The sequence below is a fragment of the Micromesistius poutassou genome (assembly GCF_964030765.1).
Source record: "Micromesistius poutassou genome assembly, chromosome: 12".
Lineage (NCBI taxonomy): Eukaryota > Metazoa > Chordata > Actinopteri > Gadiformes > Gadidae > Micromesistius > Micromesistius poutassou.
The window spans coordinates 17,808,799-17,825,083 of NC_140282.1; the positions used below are offsets into that span (position 1 = coordinate 17,808,799).

A 16,285-nucleotide genomic window follows, 5' to 3' on the forward strand; every position below is an offset into this window, starting at 1 on the left:
ACACACACACACACACACACACGCAAAATATCCTTAATAAACAGTCCACCTGTGCTTTGCTCGAGACAGCCATCTAGTGGGTTTCTCTAAAACCCACAAATAATTGCCTACCTACCTATGATGTGTAACCGCAAAGAAAATTATTTATAATTGACTGCGGTTTTAGTTGACATATTCGTCAACCAATTGTCAACAGCGCTAAACTAAGCTACTCGAGAAGAATAATTTGCGTAAAGGTACCTGGCTTGTAGCTACTTTAAGCCAGGGCATCCCGAATCATTATAATTCCATTGAAATCGCCAACAACAAAAGCCTACAATTGCTCGGTATAATTATGTTCTGCAGGTATCCTTGTGGGCATGATTAGAAACAATATAAACGTACAACTAAACAATTAAGGCAGATTCTGACGGCTGTGTTACATGGAGCAGTGTGAATGTTAGAAAGTGTTAGAAATACGCTGTCCGGCGTTTATTGCTAGACGCACATAAAAACAGTATAACGCATGACAGATAAGTATCACCCATCACCCAAGTGTTTACGTGTCGTCGAACACAGGGGCATTCTCGTACCAAAGTGTTTTTGAAACGATACAGATATATAGATAGAAATTCAAATGAGCAAAAGCCTACCGTTTGAAGTCGCCAGGAGGTGTCGCTCCGAAATAAAGTTGTCATAAACATGAAACCATGTCAGAAAGCGATATAGGAAAAAAAAAAAACAGAACTGTAAACCGTTAGCTCGACTGTTTGATGAAATACTAAGGGCACTAATTAACGTCGTCGAGAGAGAGAGAGAGAGAGAGAGAGAGAGAGAGAGAGAGAGAGAGAGAGAGAGAGAGAGAGAGAGAGAGAGAGAGAGAGAGAGAGAGAGAGAGAGAGAGAGAGAGAGAGAGAGAGAGAGCGAGCGAGCGAGCGCGCGACTGTCGCTCGGGTACTTTTAACCTTGTCGTTGGTAAGCTCTGAGCTTGATTTTCAACCGTCTCAGCTTTAGTTGTCAACACAGGGCCCTACTTCTTGGTTTTGGAGCTTAGTGAGAAAGGTAGAGGAGTCGAGGGACGGAGAAGACAGACACTCAATCTCAATTATTAACATTAACATATATGCCTTTGACCACACTTGATTAATTTATTAATAATGGTTTAAATGTGAACACAGCACAATAAAAACACAACATAAAGCAAGTCAGAGTGTGTCGACACCAATTGCAACACTCAATAAATACCAACTATAGATTTCCAACACGTGGAATACAGAACGGCTCAGCATGACACCGCGTGTTGTGGCTTAATGCTCTCCTATGCCTTCGAGCAGGTGGATGCGGGTGTGTCCGGCCAGCGGCAGGCAATGACAGTGACCGGGCGAACTTCAAGTACCAGTGAGCAGTCATACCCATTAGGCTATGGTAAAACATTTTTTTCAACATTTTTTTCATTTTTTTAGATTACGCAGTACTTCATTCATAAATGGAACGCAATTCTTTTTTTTTAAATATAGATTTAGGCCTACTTTTTTTTTTTTTTTACAGAAGGCGATAGAGAGGAAGGTATGGGAGACAGATGGGAGGACATGCAGCAAATGACTATGGATAACTGCGTTCAGGACTGTGCCTACATGGTAAACGCTTTAACCCGGTGCGCCACCGGGGCGCCATCAAATAGAAGGATTCTGCCATCGATTTTGATGTAGGCCCTATCAAACTCAGGTAGGTTACTTTCAAGCCCTTTGAATACATCTTAGAAACATACTAAATTGAAGTTGTGATTTTATAACACAGAAACGTTTTGGTCCGTGAACCAGACTCTGGTACTGCGTTCCGAAACAGTCGCGTCTGAGCTCCCGAACCTCCGAGCTTTGGAAGGCGGCATAAAAACATCTGTGGGGAAATACAATACATAGGAAGTGACGTCAGGAAACCCGCTCAGTTCCCACTGGCTGCATTTCCGCCGCGAATCTTGTTTACTATTACTTACCGCTAACTATTTAAAACTGCCTTTACCGGACCACATAGTGAGATCAACATGATCAAAACGGAAAAGGTCTTCCATTTAAAGAGCTCCAGGGGACGGAAGGTCCGTGTGGTTCGGGAACATTATCTGAGAGAACATGTACCTTGTCACAGCTCTCTCTGTCAGGCGGGATGTGACAATGGTAAATTCACCCCCATATGCTTTCAAACTTCAAAAACTGTAACGTTAACGTTAATCTATAATGATTAATGTAATCAGAGTATGTAATTTGAATGGCAGTGCTAATCAGGTAACGTACATTCATTTGGAAAGGTTGACTGACGGCAGAGTTTCGCTTTCCAAACCAAACAAACTGTAGACTCAATTGTAGCCTTTTAGATTCGAGAACGTGGTTAAACCACCGAAGCAAATTGAGGATTGATGGTTGCCAACCTTCGTTTCAGACGGCAAGTTGCTCTCGGAAGACGTGACCCACTATGTGTTCCCTGATGTGGGTGTCGTGGTGGACTACCAGGAGGTCCTGGAGTTCAGAGAGCTCCGGGGAGTTGTCTTCACGCAGACCGCCTGCCACGCTGTGCAGCACAGTAAAGGACGCAGGTATAAGTTAGGCAACCTTTTTAAGGAATGCAGATAGACAGCATGTGACCAAAGCGACCCATTTATTTGGTTTATTGTGTGCTTATTGTGTTATTTCGGTCCAACCTTGAACATCCATAAATCTGCTCCATACACAACCGAGCTGTGGTACCCTGAAGGCAATTGTTTCTATTATCATAGTGTGTGTGTGAGTGTGTGTGTGTGTGTGTGTGTGTGTGTGTGTGTGTGTGTGTGTGTGTGTGTGACCGCAACCATTTAAAATAACTGTTGAATTCTTTGTCGGTTTTGTGCAGGCAGTACAACCGGCTGCGCAACCTGCTCAAGGACCCACGTCACGACTGTGTTCTGTTTACCAATGAGTTTCAGGAGTATGCCTACTGCTCCCGGGAGAAAGGAGAAAGCCAGGACATATGGCATAGCAGGTTGGTAACTAGCCCTAGTCCTCACCAGGGCTTCACCCTTAGTTGAACTAAATCAGTGCTCCGGTGTCCTTCACATTTACTGAACAGATCAGATCGGCATGTTTAGACAGAGGAGTCATTTAACGGTCTGGTCCCCAGAGAAGCATTACACAGGGCAAGTCACATTATCTGTTTGTCTTGTTATTGTGTTATTATGAGTATTAGCAGGGAAATTATAAGATCTTTATTTTAAATTGTGTGTAACACAATATTCAATAACACTTGGAGAGGTGTGTGTGTGTGTGTGTGTGTGTGTGTGTGTGTGTGTGTGTGTGTGTGTGTGTACCAGGTCTGTGTACAGTGCAGCTGTGTGGTACCATGACCACCTGGTTGGTGTGAAGCCTGTAGTAATGATCACAGAGGACGCGCCTGCCGTAGCCATGTACAAAAGTCTGCACTCTGGCATTTACATCGTCTCCATGCAGGTAATCATATTATTTCAAAGCCAAAAGAAAGCTTTCATCATGAATACATCAGTAAAACATGAGTATACATTTTAGTATACACAGTGTTCTCTTGCGTCCTGCATTTTCCCAGGAATATTTAGTGAACTTCTGGCCAGAGCTGCAGGCAGCCCAAGATCTGTACTGCTCCGTTTCCCAAGCCCTGCAAGAGAAGGAGAGCGAGGGAACTGAGAGGGAGTACATGGAACACTTGCCCTCGGAAGTCCTGGAGGCCGGCATCAAGTCCGGCCGATACATTCAGGTAGGAAAACCTACCGACGAATGTTCCCAAAGCCCAGTTCAGACTGCTTGCAAGGGTGACTGCTTGCAAGATAATCTCAAGAACTAGACCCCTAACATCGCTGCAAAGAGCAATGAGGCCATGCCGTCGATCGATAGCAAAGACAGGGTGCTGCTTATGTTATTCTAGGAGTTGGACCTGCTCATTGAAAAACACATACTTCAGGGACTATCTCGGTTGTGTCACGGTTCATTATAGAGCGAGGTAGATGGGTCCACATGTTCGGAAACCACCCTCTGCGATTTGATAAGGTACATTTCTTGAGACCCCATGCAATGGCCTTAAACACCCTGCAAGTAACCAGTTTACATCGCTGCAATGTTCTAAAACCACTTCGTCTCATCACAAAACTTTTGAAGTGAGCTTTCGAGGTATAGAAGAGTACAAACACAGGTGTTTGTTTTTTGATGCATGCTTTTTCTGGACGTAGTCATTTGTGATAAGTTTGAATGTTCTTTTAATATAGATGCATAACTTTGCAGGGTACTCTGAATGTCAACAAGCACCGGGCGCAGAACGAGGCTTTTGTTCGACTGGAGGGGTCTTCGAATAAAAACACAGGTGAGCAATGGCTGTGATCACAATACGTGGTATAAAGCGGAATAAACTGCCACTATCCAAAAAAGGATGCACACCCGTGGAACATTATTGACCAATCAGCATCTAACCAAGTATATCCAAGTATTTAACAAGGCTGTGGGATAATGACAAATAATGCACACCCTGCAAAGTTATGGACAAACTAGGACAAGTATTTGACAATGCTGTGGTATAATGTTGAATAACATTGGGCAATGCATTGTTTTACTGTTTCATATTTTTTTTTTACCTATTCAAAAAAAAACTCACGATGACTTAAAGACAGTTCTTAGTTCATGGACAAGAATACAAATTTTATTGCACTCTAATGATGTCTGTCATCTTAAAACACTTTGTCACTTTGGCTTTCCTCCTCATCCACTCTTTCCTCTTCTCTGCTCCTCGATGTCCTGACCCGCTGGCAGATCTGAACAGCGACGTGTTGGTGAGTGGCAGCAAGAGCCGGAACCGGGCGGTGCACGGCGACATGGTGGCGGTGGAGCTTCTGCAGAGGAGCGAGTGGAAGGGGCGTGTCACGGCACTGAGCGAGGGCCAGGGAGAGGACAAGCTACCAGAGAGCTCCCAGAGCCAACCCATGCCCACAGGTGAAGGCAAAGTCATTCTGGAGGAGATCCGTGTCGCTACTCGGCCGTGCACACCCTTTTTGCCTGTTGATGATCCACACGTAAGCAAAGACGTGTGCGATTCCTACAGCTTTGTAACGCATCACCCTTTCACTGCAGTGGCAAGTGTCAAGTAATCACTGATTTGTTGAAGCCAGACACAGGTGCAGCACTATATTTTGTGTTTGACAGCCAGATAAGAGTAATTGCATTAGTAAAATAATTGCACTCGGTAAAATCAAAAGACTATTTGAAGTTGGTTTCAACTCCCACTCCTTTTCAGCAGTGTATTTCAAAACATTTTTACGTGGATATTGCTCATTCCAACATATGTTCAATGGAGTAGACTCTGTCTTGCTTCCAGTTTCCAGATTGAAACGCTCATCGGTTCATTTGAGGTTGGAAACACTATACTGCCCTATACTATACTATATATACTATACTGATAACAAACTCCTAGGGAATTCATCAGATCTGCTTCAAAACTGGACAGTACACTTGAATGATGCTGCTGAATGAATTTTCTGCTCTTCCGAAAAATAAAAACTGCTTTATGACAGCTAGTCTTACAAAAGCTCTTTCTTTTGATGGGAACATTTAGTTTTTCCATTCAAATTGCAAAAGTGTCTTTCATTAAATGTCTAATTGAATTGTGGTCATTTACACGCCGGTGGTCTGATGGCAGCAGTGTTTTTCACGTATCTGATCCCTTCCCGTAAGGTCGTGTGGTGGGGATTCTGCAAAGGAACTGGAGGGACTACGTGGTGACCTTCCCCCCCAAGGAGGAGTCCCAGAGCAGGAGCTCCAGGCGCATCCTGGCCACACCCTGGGACCAGCGAATCCCCAAGATCCGGATCAGCACACAGCAGTTGGACGCCCTCCAGGTCAGAAGACTCCCTTGTCCCTCTGTCTGCTGATGGGCTGGAGTAGGCCCACAAATGATCAGATTTGAGATTAATAATGTGAAGCCAGATATCAGACTAGGTCAAATCTTTGTGAACGTTGTGGCGTTTCACTTTCTTTTGTGTCATATTTGTTTCGACCAGTCATCTTGGTAGGGGCGTGTAGTTGACTAACGGCAAACTTAAACTCAGCCAGCAACACTGGTCAAATAATCTGTTCCTGGTGGGAAAACGAGCTGGGGCGGCATGAGCTCAGGAGGTAGAGCGGGTTGGCTGGTAACCGCAGGGTTACTGGTTCGATCCCCGGCTCCTCCTAGCTGAGTGTCGTGGTGTCCCTGAGCAAGACGCCCTCACCCTAATTGCTCCTGACGAGCTGGCTGTCACCCTGTGTGGTTGACTCCACCGTCAGTGGGTGAATGTGTGCATGAATGGGTGAATGTCAGTCAACACTGTAAAGTGCTTTGGATAAAAGCGCAGTATAAATGAGGACCATTTACAAGCTAAAACATCAAATTGTCAAAACACCAATATTCAAAATACCCTCAGGCTATTCACATCCACACTGCAATTATTAAAATAATTTTCTGAAAGCTCTGTACACCTGCAAATAACTTCCTCTTCGGTAGAATATCTCAGAATTAAACTTGGCGTTTCAGTTCTGCTAGAGCATTGTTGGACTTCAGAGTAGTTTGCTGCACAATATTTCATAAGATTAGGTGGTTTGGGACTAACACTGGATATACTGATATTAATGGGATTTAATATAAATTAAAATTTAACAGGTTTCATTGGACTTAATTTAAATAATTCTAGGGGTAGTTCATCTTGTTTAAAAATGTAAATGCCTATGGTGCATGTAATTATGTCTGCAATATAAAGTACTGTTAAAGGGGTGATATCATGCTTTTTCGACCTTTCCCTTTGGTTGAAACTGTTATATTACGTATGTATACATGTTTTATGTCTGCTAAAGTCCTAGCCAGGGGGAGTATTCACATGCAGTGGGCGGAGTGCAGAAGTCGCGCCTCCTGTTTACCCGCAATGTTTACAACTTCACGTGGGTGTGAACTTGCCGACACGCGTGCAAAGCGTTGGACCAATCGCAACAGAGTGGGGGCGTGCTGACCAATCACAGCAGACTGGGCTACTCGGGAGGGGGACCTTAAAGCGAAGTGATACAAAACATCAGATGTGTTTCATTTTTGAAAGATGCTGAAATTGGTTTTGCAGAAATTAACAGTGTGAGAATAATAAACGGTATTAATTATTAACCCTAAAAAAACATGAAATGGGATCTTTAAAAAAATAATTGTTGGAACCGCTTTATCTAAAGTTTTATTTTATTTTGCAACCATTTCATTTTTTTATGTCACTTTTTTTGTTTCGTTCAACTTTTTTGTCACTTTGTTGTAACTGCTTGGTATCGTCCTATTTCATCTTCCATGGGATTTCACCCTGGTACCTTACCTGTGTGCATGCGTCTCACAGGACCACAGGGTGGTGGTGCGCATCGACTCATGGGAAAGCACGTCTCTCTACCCCAACGGGCACAGCGTCCGCGTGCTGGGCAGGGCGGGCGAGCTGGAGACGGAGGTCCAGACGATCCTGATAGAAAACGGCGTCACCGTGCTGCCCTTCTCAGAGGCCCAGGTGTGTGTGTGTGTGTGTGTGTGTGTGTGTGTGTGTGTGTGTGTGTGTGTGTGTGTGTGTGTGTGTGTGTGTGTGTGTGTGTGTGTGTGTGTGTGTGTGTGTGTGTGTGTGTGTGTGTGTGTGTTTGTGGACGGTAAACAAGTCAATTCAACTGCAGGGTTTAAGCGGCTGTAGCTGAGTGTAGGGAGTTGTAAAGTGAGAGCGGAACTTAGCTTTTGATTCAAAATGAAACATGAACGAAAGACATCCCCTCACCCTCTGCTCCCTCCCTCCCTCCCTCCCTACGCCATTGAGAAGTGCCTTTCACGCACCTCTGATTGACAAGGCAAGATGGATTCCCTGACCCTATCAGGGCGGAGATGCCTCATGTGTAGGGGTGCAACGGATCAAAAAACTCACGGTTCGGATCGTTCCTCGGATCAGAGTCACGGATCGGATCATTTTTCGGATCAGCAAAAAAAAAAAAAATAGACAAGACAAATAAACATAAGTTGTGTCTTTTTGTTTATAGTTATTATTGTTTGTGATAGCTTTAGCCCGGTCGGTTTGTGCAGGAAGGGGCTGTTTAAATGCCGCGGTGATAAGCGGTTGTTGAGCTGCTTTCGGTTTCACTCCTGTCAGTGAAACACCGGGGTGATGTCGCTGCAAATGCGTGGTCATGCTGGATGTGTTTCCACTGTTGTATGGCTTTCTTATGCCACAGTGCCTACACACCGTCACGGTTTTATCCACTAACCTCTTTCCTTCATCATTAACTTTGACAGGGAAGCCAAAATGCTCCCAAACAGGGGATTTAAATGACGCGGGGTGTTCAAGCTCCTCCGTTCCTCCGCTCGCCATGACCATGCTGTGTGTGGACTGAACATGCGCACATTTTTTTTTTTCTATAAATCAATCCGCGGATCATGTGTGTGCCGAACCGAAATAATTGATCCGAACGGATCACGGATCAATGATGATCCGTTGCACCACTACTCATGTGGAATGTGGAGCGGCTCATACATAGGGGATAAAAAAAAAGGGGGCAGGGGAGTCAAAGACACCCCACCAACCCCCCCGCCCCCCCCCCCCCCCACCCGAGACTCATTCTGTCACCATGTAGTTGCGGGAGATGCCAGCCAACTCCCCGGAGAGACCGTGGCGGGCGGACGCGGCGGCGAGGCGGGACCTCCGAGAGAGCCACCTGGTGTTCAGCATCGACCCGCGAGGCTGCGAGGACGTGGACGACACGCTGTCGGTGCGCCGCCTGCCCGGCGGGGAGCGGCTGGAGCTGGGCGTGCACATCGCTGACGTCACCCACTTTGTCCGCGAGGGCTCGCTCACAGACCTGGAGGCACGCTCCAGGTAGGCTGACCCCGGGTGGACACCACGGTGCTCAAGTTGTAGTAGTAGTAGTAGTAGCAGCAGGGATCCTGGTTCATTCTGTGTGCGTTCCAGAAATAACGTTTTGAATATTAAAAAGCCCAAAGCACTGTGTTTGCACAGACGCAAAGTAATGTTTTATCCAGAATTGACTCAAGTCCTGTACGAAGCAAGCAGAAACATTAATGCTCTGTTAAAAAACGAGATGATTCAATTTCTTTTTTTGGGGTTAAACTATAAATTGGAAGCAACAATTTGTGCTTTGGTTGCCTTGGGAAGTAAATTATTCAGCCATTTTACATTATTGTGTATTTTCATGAGCGGCTTCTCCACTCAATATACCCAAGTCGTGTTCAAAGTGAACTGCATTGACCTGTTTACCTGCTTGCTGTATGAGTCACATGTCCCGTGGTGCTTTGAACGCTCTTCTTTTCTCCGCTGTGTTTGTGCACCAGGGCTACGACCTACTACCTGGCAGACCGTAGGTACGACATGCTGCCAGCGGCGCTCAGTGCAGACCTCTGCTCTCTGCTGGGAGGAGCGGACAGGTCAGCATGGTCTTACTTGTGTTACTGCCAGTGCGTTGCTGTTAGCTGAGTACTGCAAGCAGTGCTCAACTATTGTTGTTCTTAGGCTTTATTCTTTCTTTCTTTCTTTCTTATTCTCTACAAATTTAGGGACCTAACTACCGTAGTACTTCCACAATTTTTCACCTAGATACTCCATTTCACATTTAAAATGTGAATATTATGTTCCGGGTTAGACAATGTAGTTAGCAGATGCGCAAGGAGAGGCTCCCGACTAATTTGCATTGTTTACCTTTTAATACGGTCCTGTTGTTTCACTTTTTGCCTCACAACAAGCTTCTGAATATGCATTAGAAATGTAATAAGCAAGAAACGCCGTCAAAACATTTCAAACGACAAAGAATTCAGGCTTACTTAACTCATGCTAATTCGCAACTTGCAAAGTTAGCCAACGTGGCGAAGGGTGCAGGCTCCGCTCCAGACAACACTCGACCTGCTTCTGAAGTTAACAAGCCCACTGTGGTTCAGCAACTCTCAGCCATGCTTAAAAACCAACAAGCCAGTATGAAGGATGATGTGGCGACGCTGATAACAATCCACATCTCATTGAAAGCCTCCGTTGACGCGCTGCGAGGGGATGTAAACTAATTTAATAAACGCCTCACCAAAACAGAAACAAGAGTGGGAGAAAACTTTGAAAGGATCACCTCGGCTGTAGCAACGGTAAAATCCTGAAAAAAAAAAAAAAATTAATTTAGCAAAAAGTGAACGTTTCCCTTTAAATAATTTGGCTATTGAAACCCCAGATAGCCCCCCCCCCAAAATATGAACATTTATATGATAGGAATATTTCTCCATTATTGATTTAAGATAAAGGAAAACTTTGACAGATAGAAAACGATATATTTCTTATTAGCAGGCAGGGTTAGACGGAACCACGGACGTTTGTCTCATTCCATCGTGGATAAGATACGCGACAACAGCAAAAGATGAAAAGAGTAATAATTTTTAAATAATAATTGAATGGATCCCACCCCTCCCAGGTACGCCATGAGCGTTCTGTGGGAGCTGGACGCGGGCACGCTGGCCGTCCACAAGGTGTGGTACGGCCGCACGCTGATCCGCTCCTCCTACCAGCTGGACTACGAGCTGGCCCAGGCCCTCCTCGACGGCGAGCCCGCCCCGGTCCCGGAGCTGACGCGGCTGGAGCCGGACCAGCGGGACGCCAAGCTGGCCCAGCTGACCGGGGCCCTGGAGATGCTGACCCACGTGGCCAGGCACCTGAGGGGCCAGCGGGACAGGGGCGGGGCCCTGGAGCTGGAGGGAGTAGAGGTCAGGGGTCATTTTAACTTTTTTTTTTACTGTACGTCTTCTACTGATCAGGCATACTGGCACATATCACATAGGTAGATATATGTAGATATAGATATTTAACATAGCATTATTTTTATTTAGATGACGACTAGTGTCCGTGTGTGTCCGTGTGTGTGTGTGTGTGTGTGTGTGTGTGTGTGTGTGTGTGTGTGTGTGTGTGTGTGTGTGTGTGTGTGTGTGTGTGTGTGTGTGTGTGTGTGTGTGTGTGTGTGTGTGTGTGTGTTATTTTCAGGAAAATACAGTACATCCCTGCTGACAGATGAGGCATACTGGCACATATCACATAGATAGCTAGAGATAGATATAGATATAGATATAGATATGTAGATATAGATATTTAACATAGCATTATTTTTTATTTAGGTGACGACTAGTGTCCATATAAACTTTCAATAAGTGCATTCAAGTTTCAAGTTTTATTTATCATGTACTCATAAATCATAATTTATCAGTATTGAAAATTGTTGTGCTCAAATGTCCGTTCAACTTAAAGAATAAATAAAATACTGGAGTTAAGGATGGAGAAAAAGGGTAGAAAAAAGATATATATGTATGTGTGTATATATATAGTATATATATATATATATATACATATATGTGTGTGTGTTATTTTCAGGAAAATACAGTACATCCCTGCTATCTGGGTACTGGCAAAAACATGTGGGTTAATTTCCAAGTAACACACCGTGACCAATACTACAACAATGTTATTTGATCTTATCCCTTGAGAAACTCCAGAGCTCCAGAGATTGGCGGAAGCACACACGGCGTCCACAGCTCTAATCACGACGTTCTGTCGTCGTTTACGTTACGGCAGGTGCGCGCCCAACTCGACAAGGACAAGAACATCACGGCCCTGGTGCCCCGGCAGCCTCTGGAGGTCCACGAGACGGTGGCAGAGTGCATGATCCACGCCAACCACTGGGTGGCGCGCAAGATCCAAGAGAGCTTCCCCCAGCAGTCCCTGCTACGCTACCATCCGCCCCCACGTCAGGAGTTCTTCAGCCAGCTGGTGGACTGCGCCAAGGCCAAAGGCTTCACCATCAACACCAGGCGGGTTTATAGCCCCGTTAGGCCGTCGCCTGCTTCATGGACCCGCTCAAACGCCCTTTAACCGTTATTTAGGGGCGTCAGTGGCTCAGGGGGTAGGGCGGGTTGTCTGGCAACCGGATAGTAGCTGATCCCCCCCCGGTTCCTCCCAGGCTAAGTGTCCCTAAGCGTACACCCGACCCTAACGGCTCCTGACAAGCTGGCTGTTCCCTTGCTTTGTTAACAGTAATGTGGGTGTATGAATAGGCAAGAATTTTAAAGTGCTTTGAGTGGCCACAGGTCAGAAAAGAGCTATATAAATGAAGGTCATTAACCATTTACTTAACTAATATACTTTTTTTGTGAACCGGTAATCCCTGCTTCATTATTTACTGATAATTGATTTGTTCGTTTTTTTTCTTGTGCCACAAGGTCTAACAAGGATTTAGCAGAGTCTCTGGACCAGGCGGTGGACCCCAAGGACCCCTTGGTGAACAAGCTGCTCAGAGTGATGGCCACCCAGGCCATGTCCAATGCCCTCTACGTCTCGACTGGGTCCATCCCCCAAGACCAATGTTACCACTATGGTACGCCGCCGCCGCCGTCGTAAATCTCTGTTTCAGTGGTAGTCCAGTTTCGAACTGGATTTATAAATACCTGGACGAAGCAAGAGATCAGAAATCTGAACTTGCACTAAAGATATGTTAACAGCACTTTAACAACTGTATGCACTGTGCACTTTCTCTGTCTACTGTTTTACTGTCTGTCGGGTATGGTCTGCAGTACTACTGTCTGCTGGGATTGTTTATTGTTCATTGTTTGTTGTACATCGTCTGTTCTGTACTGATGATGTCTGTCCTTCATGTTTGGCTGTCTGAGAGTTGTACCAAGACGAATTCCTATCAACTTGTTGACATGGCAATAAATGTATTGAATTGAATTGAATTGAATTGAATTGAATTGAATTGAATTGAATTGAATTTAGATCATTCTTTGGTTCCCCTCTCCTAGGTCTGGCCCTGGACAGATACACACATTTCACCTCGCCGATCCGTCGCTATGCCGACGTGGTGGTCCACCGCCTCCTGACAGCGGCGATCGGCCTCGACCGAGGCTCCGACTCCAGTAAGACCCTGGCCAGTAACAAAGACCTGGTGGTCACTGCCGAGCACATCAACAGAAAGAACCAGGTCTGGCTCCGAGGTCGCACTCAATACTGTGGATGTGATGGAAAAAATCAAAACATTAAATATTCACGGTGGATATTTTATTTTTAATTATAATTAAGGTGGAGAGTTGATGACTCTTGATGAGTACTTTTTTTTGCTCAGCTAGAGCAGAATAATTAAAAAAGTTAATACCGCCATGTATACTCGGACAATTGCAGTTGTCCAATTGCAGAGCACAGTCGAACTATGGCTTTAATCTGATTTGAGCTGTGCATGTAAACGTACCGAGTGACTTCAGCAACAAACATTGACCCTCTTCACCGTGTGCTCTCAGGCAGCGCAGCGGGCCCAGAAGCTCTCCGTAGAGCTGTTCCAGTGTCTCTACTTCAAGGACAAAGACCCCCTGACAGACCCCTGCTGTGTGGCCGATGCCGTGGTTTACTCCATCCGCACCAACGGCTTCTTGGTCTTCATCCCACAGTAAGGAAAAGCTTTTTGGGTCAAAGCTTTTTGCCCTTAAAAGCTTTGAAGGGGAGAGCAGAAGCGAGCAGAAGAGATTTACTTTCTAATATGAGATTGTAAAATATGGGTTTCAATGCAGATAATGGTTATCTGGTCACAGTCTTTGTATGCCCCCGGATTACACATACTATGTTGTTTGTGGATTTTAAGAGTCGTTCCTTCGAACTGATTCGGTCGCAAAATGACCCATCACTAGACTGAACCGACCCGGCACCCTCCGGTGGAAACGCACCATAAGACAACACAACAATGACACAATGGAGCCATCGTGATGCACTACAGTGCAGCACATGACGTAACGAACGTACTGGAGGAGCTGTTTATGTGTTTGGCAGGTACGGCCTGAAGGGAGCGGTGTACGTGAAGAACCGGGACGGCCAGGTTGTGAGCGAGGGGCCGGACGGCACCTGTGAGTGGCAGAGCGGTTCAGTCCACAGGTACCCCGACCGCATCAGCACCGTCTGCAGCACTGGCACCGTCACCTTCAGCCTGTTCCAGCACATCACTGTGAGTCGGTTTACATCAACATGCAAATAGAATGCAACGTCAACACAATGCAACGTTTTCTCGTTTGGAAATGGATTTTGTACTGAAAAGATCAGTCCAGACTAGGGGTGGGAATTGATACGTTTTTATCAATATCGATGCCGTTGTCGATTCTGCCTATTGATCCAATTCCTTCAATCAATCAATTCTCTTACCGATTCCTGAGTAGTTCATTGAGTGGCAAAAAAGGAGTCCTACAGTCTTCTGCACCAAGAGCAACCATTTCATTTTTATTTTTTACATACTGAACAACACCATGACAGGATATAGAGTAGAAAAGAAAATCTAGGGGTAACTTGAGCCGATGTCGCGGGGCCAGCTGCCTGAGAGCTATCTGTGTCATCATCAGCTGAAATGCATGAAACCGGAAAATATTTGTATGCAGCTCGCTCTGCCTTATTAATAAAAACGACTATACTACTACTATATAGAGCTGTCACTTTTGAGAAAAATCTAGTACGAACGGATATCGAATATCAAGCAACGTATTCGAATATCTACAAGGCCCTGGATCAAGTGCGGCTCTCTTTTTATTCACGGTGTTACGTGCGGTAGAGAACACGTTGGGAGTGCACAGACGTGCACAGGGATTTGCCCATCAATGTTGAGAGAAGCGGGTATTTGTGGCAGCCCGTGTCTCCACCAATGCAGCGTGTTGCTGTCAGCGGGGATGACTTGGGGTCTCAGTTTACCTCTCAGGCCGGCTGCTCCGTGCGTTATCCATTTTCGAATCAGGATATATTATTCGCTTGATTAGAGCGCTTGACTCGTACGCAGGCTTTTGAACACACGGCACTCGACGAGCAAACCGGAAAACGTCGCGCAGGGATCGTTAAGAAGAATCGATAACGTTGGAGGCGTACGATTCCGACGGAATTGGTTCGTTGGAACCGGTTCTCGATTCTCACCCCTAGTCCAGACAAACGACTGTTGGATGTCATTGCAGTGCTGTTGTAGACACGGACGTGTTTCATTCCCTTGCTTCCTTTGCGTAGGTACGCATCTCCGTACAGCCGTCGCGTTGCCACTCAGACAGCCTCCACCTGGAGGTGCTGAGCGGCGCGCCGCACCGGAGCCCGGATCCCGTGGCCCCGGCGGGCCCACAGCCCCAGGGGCGCGCCCACCTGGTGCAGGAGGTGGTGCGGCTGGCCGAGGAGGCCGCCCAGCGAGCCGCCCAGAAGGCGTCACAGGGCGGCGGCGCCGGCGGACTCTCCGGGGAGGAGAAGGCCTTCCGCCAGACCAAGTGGCCCAACCTCTACTCCCTGCTGGAGGAGGTGAGGGAGCTGGCTCTGATGGAGCCGCAGGCCTGTGGCGGTGGAGGAGGTGGGCCGAGGCTCGGTGGGGAGGCCGGCTGCACTTGATCAGCGTGGAAGACGCTCAGCCAGGTCATATATACTTGGTTGGTATAGTTGAAAAACTCTGCTTCTATATCTGAGTATATGAGTTGGTATGAAAGTGATCGCCTATCACCACTGTAAATTATTCATTTGCTATTGAACTACAGCTTTGTCATATATTAAAAAAGGTTAAAAAACCAAGTTTCTGGCTAGTTAAATTGTGTTTGAATGTATCGGGGAGTTCATAAAAGCAGTTTTAGTACATTGGTATTCTGTCTATTTGACAGAATACTATTTGATTACCTTTTGTACCTTTTTGTAGGTGTTTTTATTTACGCCAGATAGAAACCCAATTTTAAAATAAAACTAGAAAATACATTTCCTGCAGAAAACGTGTGTGAATGCTGACGGCTGAATGATAAGCGCAACGCAGAAATGTAAAATGAATTGATCTGAAGAATCTGAAAGGTCAAATGTATTGTACTGCACTGCTGAAGTTAGGGTTAGGGGTTGGTTCAAGAAAGATGTATTTTTCTTCTTCTGGTGGTTTTATATGGGCTACGCAATCCCAGAATGCACTCGCCCGTGATGTGGGCAGGGCGTGACATTGAGTTTTTATATTAACTAACACGTACCATTTATGTAAATTAATAAAAATGTTTTATCTTGAATGGAAAAGCATAATGTTGCATGTTCTCTTTGTCACACTATAAGGCAGAACAAAACTCCTATTTTGGTGTGACGACCAAATACAGATTAGGTCCCCAAGTATTGGAGCTAACGCCGTGTTGAAACGACAAAATACAAATGTTGGGCAAACATGAACAAGGTACGGCAGCTGTAATAAAGGTGATGTGTGTTGAGTATCCTAAATAAGTCACAGCAAGGCTACAA

The 16,285-nt window shown here is 45.7% G+C and overlaps 1 protein-coding gene across 1 annotated transcript; it reads left to right on the plus strand.

The window, feature by feature from the left end:
• The first annotated feature begins 1,943 nt into the window (after positions 1-1,943).
• On the plus strand, positions 1,944-16,065 carry dis3l (DIS3 like exosome 3'-5' exoribonuclease). Its single transcript, XM_084476642.1, has 19 exons — positions 1,944-2,150; positions 2,413-2,566; positions 2,860-2,988; positions 3,317-3,452; positions 3,565-3,732; positions 4,254-4,332; positions 4,776-4,955; positions 5,694-5,857; positions 7,364-7,525; positions 8,628-8,869; positions 9,343-9,435; positions 10,458-10,746; positions 11,606-11,841; positions 12,250-12,404; positions 12,829-13,007; positions 13,321-13,466; positions 13,844-14,015; positions 15,050-15,934; positions 16,004-16,065. Exons 1-18 carry the CDS (start codon positions 2,021-2,023, stop codon positions 15,413-15,415), a joined length of 3,180 nt encoding a protein of 1,059 aa, XP_084332768.1. The 5' UTR covers positions 1,944-2,020; the 3' UTR covers positions 15,416-15,934; positions 16,004-16,065.
• The last annotated feature ends 220 nt before the right edge of the window (positions 16,066-16,285 follow it).